General features: G+C 60.6%; 1 protein-coding gene across 5 annotated transcripts; it reads left to right on the forward strand.

The window, feature by feature from the left end:
* The first annotated feature begins 4,936 nt into the window (after positions 1-4,936).
* On the forward strand, positions 4,937-24,635 carry DQX1 (DEAQ-box RNA dependent ATPase 1). 5 transcript variants are annotated; one of them, XM_073343143.1, is made up of 12 exons: positions 4,937-5,025; positions 6,385-6,707; positions 9,037-9,230; positions 14,513-14,888; positions 15,046-15,291; positions 20,951-21,050; positions 21,386-21,544; positions 22,131-22,322; positions 22,662-22,787; positions 23,154-23,344; positions 23,559-23,749; positions 24,031-24,635. In XM_073343143.1, exons 2-12 carry the CDS (start codon positions 6,420-6,422, stop codon positions 24,212-24,214), a joined length of 2,247 nt encoding a protein of 748 aa, XP_073199244.1. In that variant the 5' UTR covers positions 4,937-5,025; positions 6,385-6,419; the 3' UTR covers positions 24,215-24,635. The 5 variants fall into 5 exon arrangements, with proteins under 5 accessions (XP_073199244.1, XP_073199245.1, XP_073199246.1 ...); XM_073343144.1 differs by lacking the exon at positions 4,937-5,025 and adding an exon at positions 5,037-5,050; XM_073343145.1 differs by lacking the exon at positions 4,937-5,025 and adding an exon at positions 5,059-5,131.
* Positions 24,636-25,204: the final 569 nt, after the last annotated feature.

Raw genomic sequence — 25,204 nt, forward strand, 5'->3', positions numbered from 1 at the left:
CGCTGTGTTCCTGTCGACTAATAAACCTTCTGTTTAGAGGGCCCTGCACCCCAGCTCTGCAGTTAGACGTGACTCTCAGCCCGTGTAAAACGGAACTTATTAGCACAAAAATCAGTGACTTTCAGCCAAATCCATCTTGGGGAGTCCTGGCCCAGAAGCCCTGGCCTCCCCCTCTTCCAGTCCCCCCAAGCGACTGCCGACTTCCTGCAACCAAACCTCAGACACCCCCATTGCTCCTCCTCCTTGTCTTTGTCTCGCCTTCCCAGGCAAAGAGTCACTTGGTCGTCACCTGGTTAAATCCCCTTCCTGGGTCTCAGGTTACGAGGGGGACCAGTCACAGCATAGGTGCAGGGAGTTGGAGAAGCTTCACCTGCCCCTGAGGTCTCAGCCAAAGCCACACACCCCTGTTCCCACCCCCGAGGTATTGGTGCAGCACACAGGGAAACTGAGGCACACACAGTATTCATGTAAAAGTCACATAGGCTCAACAGTAAGACTCACATACAACATAACAAGGGAAAATCCCCACTTCGTCACACTCACACCCAGGGAAAATTCATACTTATCACAAGGGAGATGCCGTGCTCCAAGGAGGACACTCCAGAGCAGCACCCGCTGAGGAAGGAGCCGTTCTTTGTGTGAGAAGTGGCACAGACAGGTCTGAGGAGCTGACCACAAGCACTAGTGCTACGGGTGTGAAAAGGCCCAAGTGCACGTGACTGGTTCTGGGAGCCGCGGGTGGAACCAGCAGCCTGGCTAAGCTGCGGAGAGCATTCCAGTGACCTGGGGTCAGGGAGCCCATTGTAGAGGGCAGGGAGAGGGGACATGGGGAACCAGAGAAAAAGAGGAGAAATTGGTATGCAAATAAGGTAATGCATATTCATCAAATGTCTCACAGGATCTTCTCATAAACAAACTAGGGAAACGTAGCCTAGGCAAACCTACTATAAGATTGGTGCGTCACTGTTCGGAAAAACATACTCGGGGTAGTCATTAATGGTTCACAATCAAGCTGAAAGGGCATATTGAGTAAACACCTGCAGGTATCTGCCCTAGGCCCAGTTCTGGTCCATATCTTCATCAATTATTTAGATCAGCGGTTCTCAAACTGTGGGTCGGGACCCCAAAGTGGGTTTGGGTTACCAGAGCTGGCTTAGACTTGCTGGGGCTCAGGGCTAAAGCCTGAGCCCCCACTGCTGGGGCTGAAGCCAAAGCCCGAGGGATTCAGCCCTGGGCAGTGGGGCTCAGGTTACAGGCCCTCTGGCCATGGCTGAAGCCCTTGGGCTTCGGCTTTGACCCCTACCCTGCCCAGGGCAGTGGGGCTTAGGCTTTTGCTTTGACTCCAGCTCCCCACCTGGGGCAGTGGGAATCAGGCAGACTCAGGCTTTGTTCCCCCCTCCTGGGGTTGTGCAGTAATTTTTGTTTTCAGAAGGAGGTCGCAGTGCAATGAAGTTTGAGAAGCGCAGATCTAGATAATGGCATGGTGAGCACATTTATAAAGTTTGTGGACTATACCAAGCTGGGAGGGGTTGCAAACGCTTTGGAGGAAAGGATTGCAATTCAAAATAATCTGGGCAAACTGGAGAAATGGTCTGAAATAAACAGGATGAAATTCAATAAGGACAAAGCACTGCACTTACGCAGGAACAATCAACTGCACAAATATAAAATGGACAATGGCTGCCTAGGAAGCAGTACTGCCAAAAAGCATCTGGGGTTACAGTAGATCACAAACTAAATATGAGTCAACAGTGTAATGTAGTTGCAAAAAAAAAAAGTGAACATCATTCTGGCATTCTGGGCTGTATTAGCAGAGCTGCTCACGAAAGCTCATGCTCAAATAAATTGGTTAGTCTCTAAGGTGCCACAAGTACTCCTTTTCTTTTTGCGAATACAGACTAACACGGCTGTTCCTCTGAAACACACAAGCAGTAATTCTTCCGCTCTACTCAGCACTGATTAGGCCTCATCTGGAGTATTGTGTCCAGTTCTGGGCGCCACATTTCAGTAAAGATGGGGACAAACTGGAGAAAGTCCAGAGAAGAGCAACAAAATGACTAAAGGTCCAGAGAACATGAGCTGTGACGGAAGATTGAAAACATTGGCGTTGTTTAGTCTGGAGAAGAGAAGACTGAGCGGGGACCTGATACCAGTTTTCAAGTATGTAAAAGGAGGAGGAAGAAAATTTGTTCTCCTTAACCTCAGAGGACAGGACAAGAAGCAATGGGCTGAAACTGCAGCAGGGGCGGTTTAGGTTGGAGATTAGGAAAAACTCCCTCCTCGCTCTCAGGGTGGTTATGCCTGGAACAAGCGGCCCAGGGAGGTGGTGGAATCTCTGGCCCTGGAGGTGTTTCAGAGCAGGTCAGACAAACCCGTCAGGGATGGTCCAGGAGTCCTGCCTCAGTGCAGGGGGCTGGACTAGACAACCTGGCGAGGGCCCCTATGGTTCAGGACTGTGCAAAGCAGTGACAGTCTATCCCAGCCTAAGCATGCTCTCCCGGGCCCTGCCCTGCAGCCCGAGCCTGCCTTCCTCCATTACTGCAGGGCCACCGGGTGGGCAAGGTGATGAGCAGGCCTGGATGGGCCCGGTGGCTGCGGCTGTCCCAGTGGGCCCACGTGGAGGAGGAGGAGGGCAAAGGCTTGGCCCTGGACTGTGAGGGGGACCTGGAGGTGGCGCCTGGCAGAGCCCTAAGTGACTCTGCTTGAGGATGCTGGAGGCTGCATCGAATGTCTCATTCCAGCCAACAGGACTCCTGCTTCCCCAGCCACAGAGCAGGGCATGAAGCGGGGGCTGGGCTGGGACAGGAACATGCTGGCCCAGCTGAGCAAGGCGTGCTGGGCTGGCGGGCTGGCTGGGGGGGTCACAGGGCAGGGCAGGGCAGGGCTGGCGGGGGGTCACAGGGCAGGGCTGGCGGGCTGGGGGGGCACTGGGCAGGGCTGGCTGGCTGGGGGGGTCACAGGGCAGGGCTGGCTGGCTGGGGGGGTCACAGGGCTGGCTGGGGGGTCAAGGGCAGGGCTGGCTGGGGGGGTCACAGGGCAGGGCTAGCTGGCTGGGGGTCACAGGGCAGGGCTGGCTGGGGGGGCACTGGGCAGGGCGGGCTGGCTGGGGGGGTTACAGGGCTGGCTGACTGGGGGGGCACTGGGCAGGGCGGGCTGGCTGGGGGGGTTACAGGGCTGGCTGACTGGGGGGGCACTGGGCAGGGCGGGCTGGCTGGGGGGGTTACAGGGCTGGCTGGCTGGGGGGGCACTGGGCAGGGCTGGCTGGGGGGGTCACAGGGCAGGGCTGGTGGGCTGGGGGGGTTACAGGGCTGGGGGGGTCACAGGGCAGGGCTGGCTGGCTGGGGGTCACAGGGCAGGGCTGGCTGGGGGGGCACTGGGCAGGGCGGGCTGCCTGGGGGGGTTACAGGGCAGGGTGGGACTGGCTGGGGGAGTTACAGGGCTGGCTCGGGGGGTTGCGGGGCAGGGTGGGACTGGCTGGGGGGGTCACAGGGCAGGGCTGTCTCGGGGGGTTACAGGGCTGTCTCGGGGGGTTGCAGGGCAGGGTGGGACTGGCTGGGGGAGTTACAGGGCTGGTTGGCTGGGGGGCACTGGGCAGGGCGGGCTGGCTGGGGGGGCACTGGGCAGGGCTGGCTGGGGGGGTCACAGGGCAGGGTGGGACTGGCTGGGGGAGTTACAGGGCAGGGCTGGCTCAGGGGGTTGCGGGGCAGGGTGGGACTGGCTGGGGGGGTCACAGGGCAGGGCTGGCTCGGGGGGTTGCGGGGCGGGCTGGCTGGGGGGGTCACAGGGCAGGGTGGGACTGGCTGGGGGAGTTACAGGGCAGGGCTGGCTCGGGGGGTTGCGGGGCAGGGTGGGACTGGCTGGGGGGGTCACAGGGCAGGGCTGGCTCGGGGGGTTGCGGGGCGGGCTGGCTGGGGGGGTCACAGGGCAGGGTGGGACTGGCTGGGGGAGTTGCAGGGCTGGCTGGGGGGCACTGGGCAGGGCGGGCTGGCTCGGGGGGTTGCGGGGCGGGCTGGCTGGGGGGGTCACAGGGCAGGGTGGGACTGGCTGGGGGAGTTACAGGGCAGGGCTGGCTCGGGGGGTTGCAGGGCAGGGTGGGACTGGCTGGGGGAGTTACAGGGCAGGGCTGGCTCGGGGGGTTGCAGGGCAGGGTGGGACTGGCTGGGGGAGTTACAGGGCTGGCTGGCTGGGGGGCACTGGGCAGGGCGGGCTGGCTCGGGGGGCACTGGGCAGGGCTGGCTGGGGGGGTCACAGGGCAGGGTGGGACTGGCTGGGGGAGTTGCAGGGCTGGCTGGCTGGGGGGCACTGGGCAGGGCGGGCTGGCTGGGGGGGCACTGGGCAGGGCTGGCTCGGGGGGTTGCAGGGCAGGGTGGGACTGGCTGGGGGAGTTACAGGGCTGGCTGGCTGGGGGGCACTGGGCAGGGCGGGCTGGGGGGGTCACAGGGCAGGGTGGGACTGGCTGGGGGAGTTACAGGGCTGGCTGGGGGGGTCACAGGGCAGGGCTGGCTCGGGGGGTTGCGGGGCGGGCTGGCTGGGGGGGTCACAGGGCAGGGTGGGACTGGCTGGGGGAGTTACAGGGCAGGGCTGGCTCGGGGGGTCGCGGGGCAGGGTGGGGCTGGCTGGGGGGTCACAGGGCAGGGCTGGGGGGGACCGACAGGCTGATCACTGCCGCGGACAGAGGGAGGCTGGCGTGCTGGGAGCTAGTCCGGCCGGCGGAACTCCCGGCTGCGGTGTGTCCGTGCCCCGCCCCCTCGGGAGGCCCCGCCCCGCGGGCACCTGGCCCCGCCCCCAGCGCCGCGCCGCGCAGAGCCGTGGCCGGGGCGACAGGCGCTGCGGGGGCGGGGCCTGGCGCTGCGGGGCGGGGCTCGGGGGACAGCAGGGCCCGGGGCGGGGCCATGGGGGAAGACGGCACAGGGGGCGGGGCCGAAGCCACTCGGGCCCCATCTGATTGGCTGCCACGGCGTAGCACGTGACTCGTGCCTGGCGCCGCGTGACAGCCTCCGGGGCGGGGCCTGGAGCCGGCTACAGGTGAGCGGGGGCGGCAGCGCCCGGGGTACGCGGCGGGGCCGGGGGCCGCTGGGGGGCCGGGGCTCCGCCCCCGGGGCACGGCACGGCGGGGTGGCGCTCACGGCGGGTGAGGCCGGGGGTGCCGCATCCCGTCGGACCGGTTCCCCGGACGCCTGGGTTCCGCGGGGGGCTGAGGGGGGGCGTCTCCTGCAGCCCCGCCCTGCGCTTGGCCGCCGGCCGGGTCCCGCCCCCCGGCTGGGTCGGGGTCGGGGTCGGGGTCCGGGTCCGGGCGCGGTGCCGGATACCCCGGGCCCTGCCCTGGGGTGCGGCGTGTCCTGCCCCGGGGGTTGGTGCCGCGGCCCGGGGCGGTGCCTGCTGCCTTGGCCGCCCTCCAGCGCCGCGCACGCCCCGGGGAGCGGGGCTGTTTGTGGCTCTCCCACCACCTGGCGCTCCCGGCCGGTCTCCAGGACACGAGCCCTGCTCCCTGGGGCCCGGCGGGAGTCCCAGGCCCCTGCCCCAGAGCCTGCTGGGGGGCTGGCCACAGACGAGCTGCAGCAGGTGGTTCCCCGGGGCGATTCAGCCTCCCCTGGATCTCCTGGGAAGCCGGGCGGGCATCGGCGCAGCGAGCAGGCCCCGCCAGGCTGCGGGGGGCTGGCCGGGGAAGCCGTGACGCACCCCGCGAGCCACCTGAGCTTTGACCAAAGGACTCATGTGAGCCGCGGAGAGGCGACTTTCCCTCTGTCTGGACTGGGGCGGCCGCTGCTGGACTCCTGTGCCCAGGTCTGGTGCCCACAGTTCAGGCTGTTGATAAACTGGAGAGGGTCCGAGAAGAGCTGGGAATAGAAAACCTGCCTTGTAGTGAGAGACTCAGGGAGCTTGAGCTGTTCAGCATAACACAGAGAAGGCTCACAGGTGACTTGATCCCGGTCTGTAGGTACCTGCGTGGGGAACAGGTATTTCGTGATGGGCTGCTCAGTCCAGCAGAGATGGGTCAAACACAGGGCAGTGGCTAGAAGTTGAAATAGGACGAATTCAGACTGGCAATTAGGGGTACGTTGTTAATGGTGACAGGAATTAACCACAGGAACCATACCCAAGGGCCGAGGTGGATTCTCCATCCCTGACAGTTTTCAGTCCAGACTGGCTGCTTTGCTAGCAGATCCACTCCAGGTGTTACTGTGGGGCAGCCCCTGGCCGTGTTACATAGGAGGCCAGACTAGATGGCCCCGATGGGCCCTGCTGGCCTCAGGATTTCTGACTGCCCCCCAGCCGGTGGGAGTGGAGCTGGGGCAGTGGGGATGGGGTGTCTCCCCACCCTGCTAACCAGTTTCTCCCCTAGGGCCCAGTGGCTGCTCTGACTCCTGCCCTTTTCTCTTGCAGGTCCCTGGCTCCATCTGCCCCACAGTAACGCCGCCATGGAGACTAGCGATGGCTTCACCTCCCCGCTGCGGCCGAATGGCCTTGACTCCCCGCTGGAGGAGGAGGAGGAGGAGGAGGGCGAAGGCTTGGCCCTGGACTGCGAGGGGGACCTGGAGGTGAACCCATACGACGGGCTGCCTTTCTCCTCCCGCTACTATGAGCTGCTGCAGCGGCGGCGAGACCTGCCTGTTTGGGCCGCCAAGTACAGCTTCATGGAGCACCTGGAGAGCAGCAGCGGCATCGTCTTGGTGTCCGGGGGGCCCGGGACCGGCAAGAGCACCCAGGTGCGAGGGGGGCATGGGGAGGGCAAGGCCAGGGCAGGAGTGCCCTTGCTGGGAAAAGCACCTACGCAATAATCCCCTTGCGTGTGGTGGGCTTGGGCTGGCTCGGGGAGCAGCCGGTGCTGCAGGGAGAGGGTGGGGGGCTGCCGCCTCGCAGTCAGGGCAGTGCTAGGGGGCCTGTGCTGCTGGCTTGCCGGTGAGACACGGCCTGGGCTCCTTGGAGTGCGCTGCCCTGGTGTCCGGAGGCTCTCCTGGGGGCAGGATTACAGAGCTAAATGGCTTGGCAGCTGCTGCTGGCCGTGGCTGCGTCCAGGGCTGGCTCCAGCGTTTTTGCCGCCCCAAGCGGCAAAAAAAAAGCAAACCAAAAAACCTCGCCGCCGAACACGGAGGCAGAGTGATGGAGCGGCCACCGTACTGCTGCCGGCGACCCAAGAAGAGTCGCGTCCCCGCCGCCGAATGGCCCCCGAGCGCGAAACACACTCTGATGGAGCGGCTGCTGGATTGCCGCCGCGGGCGGATTGCCGCCCCAGAGCCCGACCTCCTGCCGCCCCTTTACATTGGCTGCCCCAGGCACCTGCTTGGTTCGCTGGTGCCTGGAGCCGGCCCTGGCTGCGTCCCATAGTCTAGGGTGCCGTGACTACAAGTGCCACGGGAGGGGGGCCAGTGACTCCTCATTTAACCTCTGAGGCAGGGTCCATTGTACTCCTGACTGCGGCTCCTGTCTGTTTGCAAAGCCCCCTTGGGGCAGCACGTGAGGAGGTCAGGGTGATGGGAGGCTGGGCTCTCCCTGTTGGATGCCCTGGGATTTGGCTTTCAGTCATGCACGGCGCTGGCCGGGAGTCAGCTGGGTCTGTGCTGGGAGCTGCAGGGTTGCCAGGGACTTCTGAGGGGGGTGGGTGAGCCTGGAAGAGTGGTATTGAGGGCCCCAGACACCCGGACTTGTTGGTCTGTGATGCTGGCGCACCGAGCGCCCCCGTCGGGACCCAGTTCTCTGGCTGCTGTCCTGGCATTAAACACACACAGCCCCTGCCCCAGGCAGCTCTCACATGCAGCAGGGCAGACAGACTGACGGGGCTCGCTTGTCTGTGGAGTCCCAGGCTGCCAGTACCTGACAATCAGCCATCTTGGTGCCAAACCTCCAAGCTGCAGGGCCTGCAGGCAGCTGGGTTCCTTGGCCCTCTGCCCCTTGTGTGTGTCTCTTCCGCCCCAGCAGGGAAGCTATAGCCGCTACAGTCAGGACTTTGACCTGGGGGAGGGTTGGTTTTCAAGCAGTGTGTGTCTGTGGAGCTCTGTAGGCCCCAGCCAGGCCATGGGCCTGGAGACGGAGGCAGGAGATGTTTGCGTTCCCATGGAATCTCCCAGGACACTGTTAATTGCCGGCGACCTCTCCTGGTGCGCACCCAGGGGATGTCCAGGCTTCCCAGCATGAAGCTGGAGCCTGGCTGGTGTGGAGGATGGGCAAGGGGTGGCTCTGCCTGGGAGCTGTGCCTGCAAGCGAATCGGGCCGAAGGGGGGCGTGAGAGGCGTTTGGAGGGGGCTGGGTGCTTCCCTTATCTCTGTGATTGGTATCTGGCCCCACGACTGCGATCTCAGCTCTGCGCAGCCAGTGAAGCACCCCATGGGGCAGGGCAGCCCTGCTGCACTGCGGAGACTCTCACTCAAGGTCTCTCTGGGAATTGAATCCAGGTGGCAGCCTTGTGCCAGAACCGGTGGGCTGCCCTCTCCATCTGTACACTAGATTTCTGCCCCTGTGCTTTGCCCAGGCTGCCCCTGGGGGTCCATGGGATGCTGCAGGGAGCAGGGGCCTCTCCAGGTTCGCAATCAGCTGCCCTGAATCTCTGAAGACTTTGCCCCTTGGCTGTGCGGCCCACACGTGTTTGGGTGTGGCAGGGTGGAGGGGACTAGCCCCTGGCTGAGCTGTCAGGAAGGGAGCCATGGGGCTTGGCTCAACTCCCCATGGATGGCATAGCTGGGTGCCTGCTGCCAACCTCTGTGCCCAGGAGCATCTGTGCCTGCCTCAGTGTCTGGGTGAGGCAGCTCTGCTGGGATCTCCTGACCCCCTGCCAGTGGGACAGATTGGTTCCACCCCTGGCGAGCCGTGTGGGCACCCGCAGCCACGCGCGTGGCTCTAGGCTGGGGGGCGAGGCCATTGTGTCCACAGGGAACGCAGCTTGGCCCCACCCACCTGGCTGAGCTGCAGAGTGAATGTGCGAGTCTTCGGGTGGGAGGGAGCCACTGTACCCAGTGTTGGGGGGGGTTCTGGCTCCCTTGGGGTGACCTGTGCTCACAACAGTGGCTGCCTGGGGCCCCTTGCCCGCTCTCCTCCTTGCAGATCCCTCAGTGGTGTGCGGAGTACGCCCTCTCCCAGCAGTTCACGCATGGCCTGGTGGCCTGTAGCCAGCCCCACGGCCTCGCCGCCCTCAGCCTCTCGCTGTGTGTGGCTGACGAGATGGATCTGAACCTGGGCCACGAGGTTGGCTACTGCGTCCCCCATGAGGACTGCTGCACTCCAGAGACCCTGCTCAGGTGAGGCTGGGCGCTGCGCCCATAGGGCACTGGGACCTGGTCGTGGGACTGGGGCTGCCCCTCCCTCCCCAATCCAGTCTCCCTCTCGCCTGCCGGCCGCCTGGTACCCTGATCCGCCCCTGTCACGGAGTCCCTGGGCGATGCTCTGGAACTGCTCCCCATGAAGCCAGTCAGGAATCTGGGGCAGTTGCCTTCCTGTGAGCAGCCTGTCTTCAGGACACACAGCTCACCCGGCTTCCACCTTCCTGGGTCTGACCTCGGAGCATTCAGCATCCTCTGCCCCTCCGTGCGCTTCCCACAGCGAGTCCACTCAGGTGGGGCTTCTGGGGAAGCCAGAGGGTCCTGCCCCCCAACTCCGCAGTCAGACATGACTCTCAGCCAGCCAGTAAAACAGAAGGTTTATTAGACGACAGGAACATGGTCTAACACAGAGCTTGCAGGTGCAGAGAATGGGACCCCTCAGCTGGGTCCATTTTGGGGGGCAGTGAGCCAGACAACCACGTCTGCACTTCACTCCATGTCCCCAGCCAGCCCCAAACTGAAACTCCGTCCAGCCCCTCCTCCTCTGGGCTTTGTTCCTTTCCCGGGCCAGGAGGTCACTGGATTCCTTTGTTCTCCAACCCTTTAGCTCTCACCTTGCAGGGGGGAGGGGCCCAGGCTGCCAGTTGCCAGGAAACAGGGTGTCGGCCATTCTTTGTGTCCAGACCCCTGCACACACCTGCCCTCTAGGGCTCTGCAATGATCATACACCCTTACCCCACCACCCAGACACTCAAGAACTGTATAGGGGAAACTGAGGCACGTCCACACTATTCAGAGGAAACGTTAAGAACAGTCCCACTTCGTCACATCTCTCCCCCCTTCGAGATCGAACTGAGCGGAGTTACTTTAGCTGGTGACCTGGGGAAGTTCAAAGCCACCAACGTTCCCATGGATGCTCCAGCATCTCTTCCATTCCTTGGTAGGAGTTACATCATGCCCTTCCAGTTTCACGCCCTCCCTTAGGTAAGGGGTGGTCGATAGCACTGGCAGGCCGCATGTGGGAAGGTTTATGCGGCCCATGCCCTTTGGCCACCCAAAAACCCCAGGGGGTCAAACTGGGATTGGGTCTTCTCCCCAACAAGCTGGCCAAATACAGCCACTTGGTTAGAGGACTGTTTAACTTTCTTAACAGCTTTCACTCCATCTGAGACCATCTCAGAGCTATCCACACTGGATCTTTCAACAGGAAAGTCAGTGGATCCATTCACAACAGAAAATTTCTGGCTGTTAGGAACTGAAACTTTCTTGATTAAATCACTTTCACACCCTTTAGTTGCAGTAAACTGCTTGCAAAGACTCCATGAGGATTCCTTTCCCTAGGGCTTTTCTATGCAACAATTCACCCCTCACAGAAATTCTGCTCTTACCCTCTTTACCTAGGGCTTGCTCTAGAGGAACACTTTTCTGAGCAACAACAGACTCTTTCTGGGTCTCCCTTACATCCAGAATCACCTCTGGCCCATCCGGCAGATTCCTACACAATCCCCTTTCAGGCAAACTCACAGACTTCCTAGACAAAAGGTCAGAAGCAGTCTCCTTCCCTTTGCCACACACAAGTTCAGCACTCTTTTCCTTCTTGCGACAGGTTTCCACACCCTCAGTAGGTAACACAATCACATCACCTTCATGCTCTCCTTGTGCCCTGGCTAGGATCTCACCCTGATTAGACAGAGTTGCTCCACCCTTTCCCAACAACACACTAGCAACAGGCAAAATACAAGCACCAGAATTGTCTGGTCTCTGGGATTTTACATAGACACTAACTGGATGCGACCTAGTTACGGCGCCATTCTCCAGAGCAGACACAAACTTAGGACCCTTCCCTTCCTGGGCTTTAGCTGAATCCAGAACCAACTCTGAGACAACTGCACGACCCTCAACCATCACAGGCTGAAAGGCCCCTTCTGTCTGCTCCACAGACAAAGAAGAGCCGGACACACTTTCTCCTTTCCCAGACACACAGCTTGGGATCTCATTCCCCTGGTCCCAGCACACAAGGCTTGTCACAGACAAATGCTTGGAGATCAGGGTAGCTCCCTCCATAGGCAAGTCAATACTCCTGACAGACACAGGCACATTTCCTTCCCTGTCACACTTCTCCACCCAGCTAACAGGTAAGGTCCAGGGACTCTCATCTTCCACTCTCCTCGCCTTCCCACACTGCTGACTAGACAAAGCCATCAGGTCACAAGGCTGCCTAGGCTCATCCAGACTTTCCTTACCAAGCACCTTGCCGCTCCCAACAGATGCCCTGCCTGTGTCTCCCCACCTCAGCTGGGGTCTCAGCTCCCACTGTGCTCAGCGCTGCCCTTGCTGTCTCAGTGGGGGTAGGCAGCGAGTTTGCTGCTTTCCTCACTGCATCAGAGCCAGCCTGAGCCCCCTCTCCGGTGTGCAAGGGGGTGGGGAGCCCCAGAGGTCTGGTTGCAGGCAGGTAGCTTGAGCCTAGCAGCTCTCCCCACTGCCAGCCAGGTCATCTGCATTTTCACTGGCCATTTCCCTCTCCGCTGATTGGTTCCCTGGATTCAAATTCAAACCCTTGGCAGTTACCAGAGCAGGGCCTGGATCCTGTCCCAAAGAGAGACAGTCACCCCACAACAGGGTCTCGAAGCCGGTTTCCCGGAGAACCCCAACAACCAGCCAGCCCCACCCCTCCTGGGTCTGCACAGGGATCTGGGCCATAGGCAGGGCGAGGGGCTTTGTCCCTGGGACTCTCACCCAGTTCACACAGCCCCTTGGCATCTGAGGCTGCACCACCCAGGGCCTGACAACAGTTCTCTCTGTCCCAGGATCTCGCCAGCCCAGGAATGTCTCCCCATTGACCATCACCTCCCGCTCCCACTGGGGGTCCGAGGGGCCTGGCCCCAGGAGACTCCACACAGACATATAGGTTGGGGTCAGGAGTGGGAGCCTGTCCACCTCCCCACCCATCTGGCTGACGGAGTCTGTGGCCTTGGGACCCAGCAAGGGAGCTAGACACCGGGGCTTTTCCGCAGGGTCTCCCTGGTTCAAATCGCCAGCCTGCTCAAAGGCAGTGAGGTGGCATCCACATCCCACCCGCCCCCCTTAACCAGGGGCAGCAATTTAGTCTCGAGGTTCCCTGCGGAACTGGCCCCCCGGGGTCTATCCCCACTCACCCCTGGGGGGTCCCCTAGGCCTCTCCGCTCCCCCACCGCCAGTTCATGCTGCTGCTGCTTCTGCAGCTCTTTCTCGGGCTCTCGCTGTCTCTCACAGTCCTCTTGCTCTCTTGGACTCAGCTCCAATCCCGTCCGTCTCCAATCCCCGGATGGGGAACCTGATCGTGAAGACCCCCGTCTGGTTGGGGACAGGAGTCTTGGGGATGTCTGGCTCCCATTCCAGCTGCTCCCAGATCCTGCTATAGCCCCATTTGGGTCAGGAATCTGTTCCTTAGAGCGGTCATCCTCCTCCAGCTGCACGATGAACTGTGCTTTGGTGAACTTTCCAATGTGCAACCCTCTCTTTCTGCACAGGGTTACAATGTCCTTCTTAAGGAGACGGTGACAGACCATCACTCAAACTGTTTCCAAGATGTTGTGGACTCATAGGCCTGCGTGCTCTCAGCTCCCCATGGTTTCCAGGGAGAACCCCTAGTGTGCCAGCCCTTCTCGAAGTCACCCCCTCTTTGCCAGGGTCAAGCTGCAGACTCCTCCGCCCCTGGGACTGCTCGCTGCAATCCCCTGGGGGACCCTGTTACTGCAAAAGTCCTTCTCTCTGGTCACACACTCCCAGGGGTTAACCGCCCCCTGAAACCGTCTCTCTCTGAATCTTCAGCACGCCTGGTCCCCGTCAATCCCACCTCTGCCACCAGTTGTCACGGAGTCCCTGGGCGATGCTCTGGAACTGCTCCCTACGAAGCCAGTCAGGACCCCCGGGGAAGTCTCCTTTCTGTGAGCAGACTGTCTGCAGGACACAAAGCTCACACAGCTTCCACCTTCCTGGGTCTGACCTCAGAGCATTCAGCCTCCTCTGCCCCTCCGTGCGCTTCCCACAGCGAGTCCGCTCAGGCGGGGCTCCTGGGAAAGCCAGAGGGTCCTGCCCCCCCAACTCCGCAGTCAGACGTGACTCTCGCCAGCCAGTAAAACAGAGGTTTATTAAACGTCAGGAACATGGTCTAACACAGAGCTTGTAGGTGCAGAGAACAGGACCCCTCAGCTGGGTGCATTTTGGGGGGCAGTGAGCCAGACAACCACGTCTGCACTTCACTCCATGTCCCAGCCAGCCCCAAACTGAAACTCCCTCCAGCCCCTCCTCCTCTGGGCTTTGTCCCTTTATCAGGCCAGGAAGGCACCGGATTCCTTTGTTCTCCAACCCTTTAGCTCTCACCTTGCAGGGGGGAAGGGCCCAGGCCATCAGTGGCCAGGAAACAGGGTGTCAGCCATTCTCTGTGTCCAGACTCCTGCACTCACCTGCCCTCTAGGGCTCTGCAACGATCATACCCCCTTACCCCACCACCCAGACACTCAAGAACTGTATAGGGGAAACTGAGGCACCCCCACACTATTCAGAGGAAACATTAAGAACAGTCCCGCTTTGTCACAGCCCCCGCTGGCTCGTCAGGGTGCTCAGCCTGGAGCAACGGCATACGAGGGCGGAGCTGGAGTGCAGGGCCCAGCAGCAGGCAGCTAGGCCACTCCACCAGCCTCCTTCCTGGGGAGAGGTGGAGGCCAGCTCTGTCCCACGTTCCCCACAGCAGGAGCCTGGTGCTCCATGCTGGGACGAGACAGACCAGAGGCGGGCCTGTGCCCGGCCCTGTGTGTCCAGGTTTCCACCCCTCTCGGGCAGGGTGGGGCCCGGGCAGGGCAGGGCCCAGCCAGGACCCTGTTTAAGGAAGGGCTCCAGGGTTGGAGGGGCGAGGAGGAGGCCGCGGTGCAAGAGTCAGGCTGTGGGCGTCAGGTGGGGGCTTTGGCAGTGAAGGGGTTAGGGCAGGTGCCTCTGCCCAGCGCTCTCTTGGGTTGGGCCTGGCACCTCTCCGCTCAAGGGATGAGGACACGGTTCTTTCCTGAGAGAGCTGAGAGTGGGGAAGGGGAGCCTCCCAAATCCCCTCCAAGTCCCCCCCAGCTTTGCCGGTGCCCCTCAGTCCCAACCTGCAGCCCCTGCTAGCCCAGCCCTGGGCTCCCCCAGCTCTGCCGGTGCCCCTCAATCCCAACCTGCAGCCCCTCACTGTCCCAGCCGGGCTCCCCCTTCCTTGGGCTGCCTCTGACCCGGGTGCTTGGTGCTGGCAGGTTCTGCTCGGATGAGATGCTGCTGCGGGAGATGATGTCGGACCCCCTGCTGCGCCAGTACGGGGTCATTGTGCTGGACGAGGTGCAGGAGCGCACGGTGCCCACAGACGTGTTGCTCGGGCTGCTGAAGGACGTGCTTCGCCAGCGACCCGAGCTCAAGGTGGTGGTGACGACGGTGCCAGCCCTGGAGGAGCGGCTGCGGGCCTTCTGCGGGGACCCTCCCGTGGTGCGGGTGCCAGGACCCAGCCCTCCCGGCCAGCTGGTGTACAGGGATCCACCGGCTCGGGGCCACGTCTCTGCCGCGTGCCAGGCGGTATTGGACATTCACCGGCGCCAGGAACCCGGCGATGTGCTGCTCTTCCTGGCCAGTGAGCAGGTGGAGACTGGGGGGCTGCTGGGACCCCTCCCTGGCGGGGTGCTTGCGGGAGAAGGGAAGGGGGTGTTGGGACTCGCTTTGGGGTGTTGTCCTGGGGACATGCCTTGCAGCAAAGGGGGTGTCCTGTCACTAACGACGCCTGCTCCCCACCCTGCAGGAGATCAGCGAGTGCTGCGAGGCCATCCGCACCGAGGCTGTGGCCCTGAACCCTGGGCTGGGCCCGCTGCTGGCCCTGCCCTTGCACCCAGGGGTGGGGCGGGCAGCCCAGAAGGTCTATGAGGTGCTGGAGCAGGGCAGCGGGCCCCAGGGCCGGCGCGTGATCATCACCCACTGGCTTGCAGATTCGTCCTTCTCCCTGGGGACTGTGCGCTACGTCATCGACACGGGTCTGGAGCTGCGCAGTGTGAGTACGGAGCAGGGTGCATGGCTCTGCCTGGCCCAGCCCAGCCCCTTTTCCAGGGCAGGCGTGGCCCTGCTCAGAGCCAGCTCTGCACAACTTCTTGGGCAGGACTGCCCCTCCTGCCAATTTCCACATGAAAATAAGTAGGGCCCTACCAAATTCAGGGTCCATTTTTGTCAATTTCATGGCCATAGGATTTTTTAAAAGTTAGATTTCAAGATTTCAGCTATTGAAATCATGGTGTTGTAATTGTAGGGGTCCTGACCCATAAAGGAGGGGTGTGTGTGTGTATGGGGGGGGTCCGCAAGGTTATTGTGTGTTGGGGGTGGTACTTGCTACCCTCACTTCTGCTCTGCTGCCTCAATAAGCAGCCGCCCAGCTGCTCCGGCCGCCCAGCTCCGAAGGCAGCATTGCAGAAGTGAGGGTGGCAGTACCATGACCCCCCCACCCCAAAATAACCTTGTGACCCCCCTGCAACTCCCTTTTGGGTCAGGACCCCCATTTTGAGAAACGCTGGTCTCCCTCTGTGAAATCTGTGTAGTATAGGGCTGGGAGCTTGTATTAATGGTGGGATGGGCAGGGCCGGACCCCTGCCTGTTGCATAGGAGAGCAGCCTGCGCAGCAGTTGTCGACAGACTCACAACAACGGCCAGACTGGTCAGACCAAAGGTCCATCCAGCCCAGTGTCCTGTCTTCCGACAGTGGCCAGTGTCAGGTGCCCCAAAGGGAATGAACAGAACAGGGAATCATCAAGTGATCCATCCCATCGCCCGTTCCCAGAGCCTGGGGTTGTGTCGCTGACCATCTTGTCTAATAGCCATTGATGGACCTGTGCTTCATGAACTTCTCTCATTCTTTTAGAACACAGTTACAGTTTTGGCCTTCAACATCCCCTGCCAAGGATTTCCACAGGTTGACTGTGCACTGTGTGAAGAAATACTTCCTTTTGTTTGTTTTAAACCTGTTGCCATTAATTTAATTGAGTGACCCATAGTGCTTCTGTTCTGCGAAGGAGTAAATACCACTCCTAGTCACTTTCTCCCTACCCGTCACGACTGTATAGCCCTCCATCATAGCCCCGCTTCGTCGCTTCTTTTCCAAGTCTGAACAGTTCCAGTCTTTTTACTCTCCTCTTACAGAAGCTGTTCCATCCCCCTCAGCATTTTTGTTGCCCTTCTCTGAACTTCTTCCTATTCCTAAAGATCTTTTTAGAGATGGGGTAATGAGAACTGCATGCAGTATTCAAGGTCTGGACATACTATGATTTATATAGAGGCACTGACATTTTCTCTTGTCTTATATAATGATTTCCAACGCTCTGTTAGCTTTTCTGATGGCCGCTGCACATCGAGTGCATGTTTCATGGAACTATCCACAGTGACTCCCAAGATCTTTCTTGAGTGGCAACACCAAATTTAGCCCCCATCATTTTGTATGTATAGTTAGGATTATGTTTTCCAGTGTGCCTTACTTTGCATTTATCAACATTGAATTTCACCTGCCATTTTGTTGCCCAGTCACCCAGTTTAGTGAGATCCTTTTGTAGCTCTTCACAGTCTGCTTTGGACTTAACTATCTTGAGTAGTTTTGTATCATCTGAAAATTTTGCCACTTCACTGTTTACCCCTTTTTCCAGATCATTTGTGAATATGCTGAACACCATTTATTCCTAGCGTTTGTTTCTTGTCTTTTAACTGGTTACCAATCCATGAGAGGACTTTCCCTCTTATCCCGTGACAGCTTACTTTGTTTAAGAGCCTTTGGTGAGGGACCTTGTGTCACGGAGTCACTGGGGTGATGCTCTGGAACTACTCCATACGAAGCCACCCAGGACTCTGTGGGAGCCTCCTCTCTCTGAGCAGACGCTTACACAGCTTTGCCCTTCCTGGGTCTGACCTGGGAGCATTCAGCATTTTATTTAATCTCCGTCCACACCGTGCACTTCCCACAGCGAGTCCACCCAGGCGGGGTCTTGGGGAAGCCTGAGGGTCCTGCCCCCCAACTCCGCAGTCAGACGTGACTCTCAGCCAGCCGGGAAAACAGGTTTATTTGGCGACAGGAACACAATGTAGGGAAGAACTTGTTAGCACAGAAATCAGTAACTTTCAGCCAAGTCCATCTTGTGGGGCGGGGATCCCAGAGCCAGGGCTCTTGTCCTCCCCCTGTGCCCCAAGCCAGCTGAGACTGACCCCCTTCCAGCTGCCTGGCCCCTGCCCTGTCTGTTGCTCCTCCTCCTGTCTTTGTCTTGCATCCTGGGCCAAGAGGCACTTGGTCGCATCCCCCTTCTGGGTCTCAGGTTATGAAAGGGCGGCCATAGCATCCATGCAGGCAGCTGGAGCAGCCCCCACAAAAGTCACATACCCTTATTCCCATCACCTAGACACTGGTGCAATACACAGAGAAACTGAGGCACACACAGCATTCATGTAAAACAGTAAGACTCCCATAGAACATAACAAGGGAAAATCCCCACTTCGTCACACCTTGTCAAAGGCTTTCTGAAAGTTCAAGTACACTATATCCACTGGATCTCTTTCGTGCACATGCTTGTTGACCCCTCAAAGAATTCTAGTAGGTTGGTGAGGTATGATTTCCCCTTACAAAAACCATGTTGACTCTTCCACAACATACTGTGTTCATCTATGTGTCTGATAATTCTGTTCTTTACTATAATTTCAACCAGTTTGCCCAGTACTGAATTTAGGCTTACCGTCCTATAATTGCCAGGATCACTTCTGCTGCCTTTTTCAAAAATTCGTGTCACATTAGCTATCCTCCAGTCATCTGGTACAGAAGCTGATTTAAGCACTAGCTTACAATCTACAGTTCTGCAATTTCATCTTTGAGTGGTGAAATCCGAACTCTTGAGTGATACCATCTGGCCCTGGTGACTTATTACTGTTTAATTCATCTATTTGTTCCAGAACCTCCTCGAATGACACCTCCAGTCTGGGACAGTTCCTCAGATTTGTCATCTAAAAAGAATGGCTCAGGTTTGGGAACCTCCCTCACGTCCTCAGCCATGAAGGCTGAAGGAAAGATTTTATGTAGTTTCTTCACAATGGCCTTATCATCCCTGAGTGCTCCTTTAGCACCTCCATCGTCCCGTGCCCCACTGGTTGTTTGGCAGCTTCCTGCTTCTGACATTCTTAAAAAAATCTTTGCTGTTAGTTTTTGTGTCTCTTGCTAGTTGCTTTTCACATTATTATTATTATTATTTTTTGGCTGCCTAATGATACTTTTAGGCTGTCTACACTAGCGCTTACCGCAGTATAACTTTTGTTGCTCAGGGTGTGAATAAGGCACCCCTGAGTGACTTAAGTTACGTCTACCTAGTGCTGTCCACACCGGTGCTTATGTCAGCGGGTGAGCTTCTCCTGCCCATGTAGCTACCGCTGCTCGCGGGGCTGGAGTAGTTACCCTGACAGGAGAGCTCCCTCCTTTCTGCTTAGAGCGGCTACGTTAGAGAGCTTACCGCCACGAGCGGCTGAAAATGCTCCAGTGGAGCCGGAGCCGGAGCCGTACGCTTGACTTGCCAGAGTTCATGCTCCTTTTTTGTTTTCCTCAGTGGGCTTTAACCTCCAGTTGTGAAAGGATGCCCGTTTGCCTCGAGCCACCTCTTACTCTGTGGCTTTTTTTGGATCCTCTTACTGTTCGTTGTTGTTTATACATTTTAATTTGAGCCTCTATTACAGAGTTTAAAAGAGTTTCCATGCAGCTTGTGGGCATTTCACTCTTGTGACTGTTGCTTTTTATTTCCATTTAACTAACTTCCTCATGTTTGTGCTGTTCCCCTTTTTGAAATTAAATGTCACTGTGGTGAGTTTCTTTGGTATTTTCCCCCTACACGGTTGCTAAATTGATTTTGTTATGGTCACTATTAGTGAGCAGTCCAGCTGTATTCACTTCTTGGACCAGACCCTGTGCACTGCTTAGGGCTAAATCAGGAATTTTCTCTCCACTTGAGGGTTCCAGGACCAGCTGCTCCAAGAAACAGTCATTTGTGTCTAAAAACTTTATCTCTGCGTCCTGAGGTAACACGTATCCAGTTAACATGGGGAGAGTTGAAACCCACCTTCGTTGTGTTTTCTACCTTTTGGGTAACCTCTCTCATCACCCCGAGCATTTCACAGTCACCTGGTCGTACATCCCTACGGCTACATTCTTATTATTCAAGCCAGGAATTTCTAGTCACAGAGATTCTGTGGGACAGTTTGATCCATTTAAGACTTTTACTCTGTTTGACTCTCTGCTTTCTGTCACGTAGAGTGCCACTCCCCCACGTCTCACTGGTACTCCGGTATTACCTGCCCCACTGATTATCCCCATTTTCCAGCCGTCCGCGCTGCATGTTACAGCAGCGTTCTCGTGTAAGGCCGGGCCCTCAGCTTCACCAGCTCAGCTTTCACGTCTCTGGCATTTCAGTCGAAGCCCCGGGACAGTTTGTCAGTATTCAGCTGCATTCCCTCATGTGTGTTGCTAAATGGGACTCTTCCATTTGACTGGTCCTCGCGAGCTCAGGCCTGTATTTTACCAATTTCTTTCCTATCCTATGTTCTAGGATCTAAAGTTCCCCCTCTAATGAATTCACCCCTACGAGATGCCTCTGTCCGAGCCATGTCCTCTGCACCTGTTGCCTTTCCCCAGCTGTTAGTTTAAAAAAATTCCCTACGACCTTTTTAATGTGACGTGCCAGAAGTCTAGGGCCAGTTTGGTTTAGGTGGAGCCCATCCCTCCTGTATCAGCCCCTCCTTTCCCAAAGGTTCCCCAGTTTCTAATGAACCTGAACCCCATTATCTAATCCATGCAGCTCTGCCTGTCTGCCTGGCCCTGCGTGTGGAACAAGAGCCATCTCAGAGAATGCTACCACGGAGGTCCTGGATTTCAGTCTCTTACCTAGCAGCCTAAATTTGGCCTCCAGGACCTCTCTCTTATCCTTCCCAATGTTACTGACACATATATGTACCACGGCCACTAGCTCCTCCCCAGCACTACACAGACATCTGTCCAGATGTCTCCTCTGAACTGCGGCCTTTGCACCTAGAGAGGAAAGGCCCCACATCCCAGTCCCCTGCCCCGGGGCCAGGTTGGAGCTGGTGCTCCCTAGAGAGGAAAGGCCCCACATCCCAGTCCTCTGAGCCAGCCAGTCCCCACCCTGGGGCTGGGTCGGATAGGGTTGCCAACCCTCCAGGTTTGGCCTGGGCTCTCCCGGAATCAGCCTCTACCTCCCGGTGACCACTGAAACCAATCCAGGAGATCTGAATAGGCTGTTTTAAGAAAATGATGTCATGTTGGGGGGGAAACTCTCCCGGAATAGCTTCCGTCAGAGCTGGTAACCCTAGGGCCAGAGGCAGGGCCCCCGAGAGGGGAAGGGCCCGAGTCCTGCCTGCTCCTGCCCTGCCCAGCCGGGGGGCTGGCTGCAGTCCCGGAAATCTCCCCGGGGTGGCTGGGCTGACGTGGACCTCTGCTGCTGAGATGTGGCACGGCAGCTCTGCGGAGCAAACCCTGCCAAGCAGCCAGGAGGACTCGCTGGGGCGGGGGCTGATTTCTGCCTCCGGTTGGCGAATGGGGGACACAAGCCCAGCGCCGGGTGGTGAGCAGAGCCCACTGCTGGCCAGGGAGTATCAGGCCGGCCTGCCCCTCACAGCCCTTGTCCCTGCAGGTTTACAATCCCCGGATCCGCGCAGAGTCCCAGGTGCTGCGGCCCATCAGCAAGAGCCAGGCGGAGTCACGGAGGCAGCGGGCCGCAGGCAGCCCCCCAGGTGAGCGCCCGAGCCCGCAGGCTGTCCCCCCAGGTGAGCGCCCGGGCCCGAGCCCGCAGGCTGTCCCCCCAGGTGAGTGCCCGGGCCCGGGCCCGAGCCCGCAGGCTGTCCCCCCAGGTGAGCGCCCGGGCCCGCAGGCTGTCCCCCCAGGTGAGCGCCCGGGCCCAAGGCAGCATGTGTTATGGACGCTCTGGGAACTGTCAAATCCATGCAGCTTTGGCTCCAGTTTGCTGCGCTCCCCCCAGCCCCGTGCCTCTTCCCCAATGCCAACCCCGCATTCAGTCCAGCTCGCCCCCTGCACCCCACCTCATGGCAGCTCCCCTATCGTCTGGCAGGCATCTGCGTGCGCCTCTACTCCGAAGCCTTCTATGAGCAGTTCCTCCCGGCCGCCCCCGCCCCCCACGTGAGCGAGGCCAACCTGAGCCGTCTGGTGCTGCTGCTCAAGAGACTCGACATCGCTGACATGGGCCAGTGCGACTTCCTTGACCGGCCAGGTACAGCCCAGGGGCTGTGGGTCGGGAGTGAAGGGTGTCTGCAGGACTGGGGCTGGAACTGAAGGGGTGGGAGATGCAGGGGAAAACCTGGGGCTGCTCTATGTGACCCATTAACAATTGAGGAGAAGGGTAAATGGGCTGTTAACGGGGTTCCCAGCTGGCCCCGTGCCAGGAGGAGCTGCTGCCCCAGCACGGACAGCGACTGAGCTTGGAGGGGCTGGAAACTGCAACAGGAGACTTGGCCTAGGGACCCCCAGCTCCGCCGTGGGCAGGGGCAGTTGGCGGGCTGGGGCTGGGAGGATCTGGCACCAGGAGAGATGGCGTGCACGCAGGAGGGCCAGAGCTGCTGGGGGAACCCCACCCCTCCGCCACCCCTCCGTCCCAGAAGAATGGTCTCATCCTGGAGGGGAGGGGGACGGAGCTGGCAGGCCTGGCGTGGGGGTGGATAGCTGCTGGTGCTGCGGAGGGGTGAGCCCTGCGGGAAGCGTGTTTGGCATGTTGGGGGGGGCCCCAGGGTGGCTTTGGCATTGGGGCTGCGGCATCGGCACCTCCCCTGCCTCCCAGCTGACTTCCTGCCCCCAACCAGCCCCTGAGTCGCTGATGCAGGCCCTGGAGGACCTGGATTACCTGGCCGCGCTGGATGACGATGGGAACCTCTCGGAGGTGGGGATCATCATGTCGGAGTTCCCCCTGGACCCCCAGCTGGCCAAGGCGCTCATTGCCTCCTGCGAGTTCGACTGCGTCCACGAGATGCTCACCATGGCCGCCATGCTCACGGGTAGGGGGCCACGTACGGGCGCCGAGCCCCCCTGCGGCTCCAGCCGGCGGCGGTGTGCCCCATGAGAGGGAGCAGCCCCAGGCCCCCAGCTGGGGTTTGCGCTCCGAGTCAGGCCTGGCCGTGCTGTCTGTCTGTCTCCTTCCTTTCTGTGGCTGAGAGAGGTTCTCTCTCCAAAAGGCCTAGTCCCCAACCAGCTCCCCTCAGCACTGCGGGGAGCCACGGGCTGCAGGCCACACAGCCTCCTGGGCCATCCAGAGCCATGCTGGGGACTGTGGGGGCAGCCGCAGGGAGAGCCCTGCCGGGCACTCGGGTAACCCTTTCCCGCCTGCTTCTCCCCAGCCTCACCCTGCTTCGTGACCCCAGTGGCGCGCTCCGAGGAGGCTGCGGCCGTGCGCCGGCAAGCCCTGCTGCACCCCGACGGGGACCACTTCACCCTCATCAATGTCTTCAATGCCTTCCAGCAGCGTGAGTGCCGCTCTGCATGCAGAGGGGGTCTCCCCAGTGTCTGCTGCTGCCGCCGCGTCCTGGCATCGCCCACCACTTGCACGGCTGGCCATATCCCATGCCCAGGTCCTGCTGTGCTGGGGCTGCACAGATGGGCATGGGCCCTGCCCGGGCAGGGCGACAAGGTGCACTGGGGGCAGGTCGCGGTCCCAGGGCACTCGATAGGCCTGTCTCCCTGGTCCCAAGCCGCGAGTGGTGCCGGGCGTCGCTGCGGGGCTGGGTGTGACAGGCGTGGGCGATGGAGGTGGCGTGGCCGCTGGGAGAGGGCAGGGCAAGAGCCTGGCGGAGGGAAGGGGCAGGCCCCCAGCTCACGCCCCTTTCCCACAGATGAGCTGGATGAGGGCTGGTGCCGTCAGCACGGGGTGAGCAGCTCGGGGCTGCGGCTGGCGGGCGTCGTGCGGGCCGAGCTGCTGGAGGTGTTGCAGCGAATCGAGCTGCCCGTCTCTCCCCCAGCCTTCGGCACGGATGACAACGTGCTCAACCTCAAGAGGGCGCTCATCTCTGGCTACTTCCTCAAGGTGGGGGGGCCCCCAGAGCAAGGGGCCCCGTGGGGGAGGTGGCTGCCAGGGTCCCTGCGGGGAAGGGGGGGCCCTGCATGTGTGGCCCAGGCTGCCCCGGGCCTCTGCAGGGGGTGGGGAGCCCTACGTGGGGGAGGGAAGGGGGTGGGGGCACTGCCCCGGCTGCCGTAGGCTCCGCTTTGTCGGGCCCCGCTGACCCCTCTGTTCCCTGCAGGTGGCCCGGGACATCGACGGCTCCGGGAACTACCTGATGCTGACACACAAGCATGTGGCCCACCTGCCCCCGCACTGCTGCTACCTGGTGCGGAGGCCCCTGCCCCGCCCACCCCCCTGGGTCCTGTACCACGAGTTCACCATCTCGCAGGACAACTGCCTCAGCGTGGTGTCTGAGATCCAGCCCCAGATGTAAGGGTGGGCGGGGGGGTGCTGTGGGGGAGAGGGGAGGGGAGTGCCCCTGTGGGGGGGGAAGGCAGCCTGGGCGGGGGCGGGCGGGGGCGGGAGGAGCCCGCAGCCTCATCCGTGGCCGGCTGCAGGGCAGGCCCTGGCGGTGTGGGCAGGGTAACACCCCGCCTGGGGCAGGGCCTGGCACCTTCTCTGGGCCTCTCCAGCCTCATGCCCCGTGGTGCTGCCCGGGCCCTGGGGCAAGGGCCAGGCCAGGCCGGCGCTGATCTGCTCTCTCCCCGCAGGCTGGTAGAGCTGGCGCCCCAGTACTACCTGAGTAACCTGCCGCCCAGCGAGAGCCGCGACCTGCTCATGGAGCTGAGGGAGAAGCTGCTTGGTGCCGCGGAGCCCCTGGGCCAGCTGGAGCCAGCGCTGGCCGGGGCAGAGGCCGGGGAGGGCGAGGGCAAGGATGTGTGCGCACTCCAGTGAGTGGGCGCCAGGGGCTGGCTGGGCTCCGCTGCTGTGACAATGGGGGGTACAGGGAGCCCCAGGAGGGGGTGCAGGGTCCTTCCCCTTGGCCGTGGTGCCCCCCCAGTCGCCCCGTGCTGCTGTACCTGCGGGGTGCTCTGCCGTGCGCTCGAGTCGGCTCCTGCAGGGCTACCGGCCCTCCCAGCTCATGGTGCAGGAGGGCTGCCCCCCATCTTCTCTCTGAGCCACCTTGCCCCAGGCACCCCCTCCTGCCTGCTGGTGTGTTACTTGGGGCCTTCTCTGCCATGGGGCACAGTCTCACCCCGGGGCTGGAACAAACTGTCCTGCCCCACACACTCCATGGCGTGGGGCCAGGCGCCACATGTGGGCCGGGGCGCAGGGGCCCATGTCCTGATTGTATAAAGCTTTTCTGTGACCTTTGTTCCCAGCCTGGTGTCCGTTGCTCTGAGCCGGGGGGTCAGTGCCCACCCCTGGGCTGCGTCCCCTTCCTGGCACTGTACCTAGTCAGCCAGCTCTGCAGGCCCTGGGTCTCGTCCCCAGGGTGCTGGGGGTGCAGCCTTTCCCACCTGCGTGGGCCTGGGGCTGCACATTCAGGGCCAGCACAGGCCCCTCTGCCCACTCACCCAGGTGCTCGGGATGCTCCGCTCTCCGGTTGCTGTGCCCCCTCCTCAGAGGTGGGACTGTGGGGCCCAGCTCCCCTGCTCCCAGAACCCCTACTGCCCCTCAGCCTGCCCTGTCATGTAGATGAACCCACCCCCCAGGACTCTTTCCCCCCACCCCCACTGAGCCTGTTGCTTTCCCTTGGCCTGCTCCAGCCCCCTTCTCGTCGCTCTTCGTGGCCTGAGAAATACACAGCTCCTTACAGATACTAGCCCCCGCTTCCGCGACCTCTCCCCAGCCTTCTGCAGCAGCTCCCTGTGCTGGACAGGGGTAGACGCGTGAGAGCGGAAACAGCCCTGTGCCCTTCGTAACCCGCAGCCCCGGGGCTCC

The sequence above is a fragment of the Lepidochelys kempii genome, chromosome 4 (assembly GCF_965140265.1).
Source record: "Lepidochelys kempii isolate rLepKem1 chromosome 4, rLepKem1.hap2, whole genome shotgun sequence".
In the NCBI taxonomy this organism is placed as follows: domain Eukaryota; kingdom Metazoa; phylum Chordata; order Testudines; family Cheloniidae; genus Lepidochelys; species Lepidochelys kempii.

Coding starts and splice junctions, on each gene's coding strand:
- DQX1 (XM_073343143.1), top strand. CDS start 6,420: ATGGAGACTAGCGATGGCTTCACCTCCCCGCTGCGGCCGAATGGCCTT. Junction 14,889..15,045: donor TCTTCCTGGCCAGTGAGCAG/GTGGAGACTGGG, acceptor CCCACCCTGCAG/GAGATCAGCGAGTGCTGCGA. Junction 21,545..22,130: donor CGACTTCCTTGACCGGCCAG/GTACAGCCCAGG, acceptor GCCCCCAACCAG/CCCCTGAGTCGCTGATGCAG.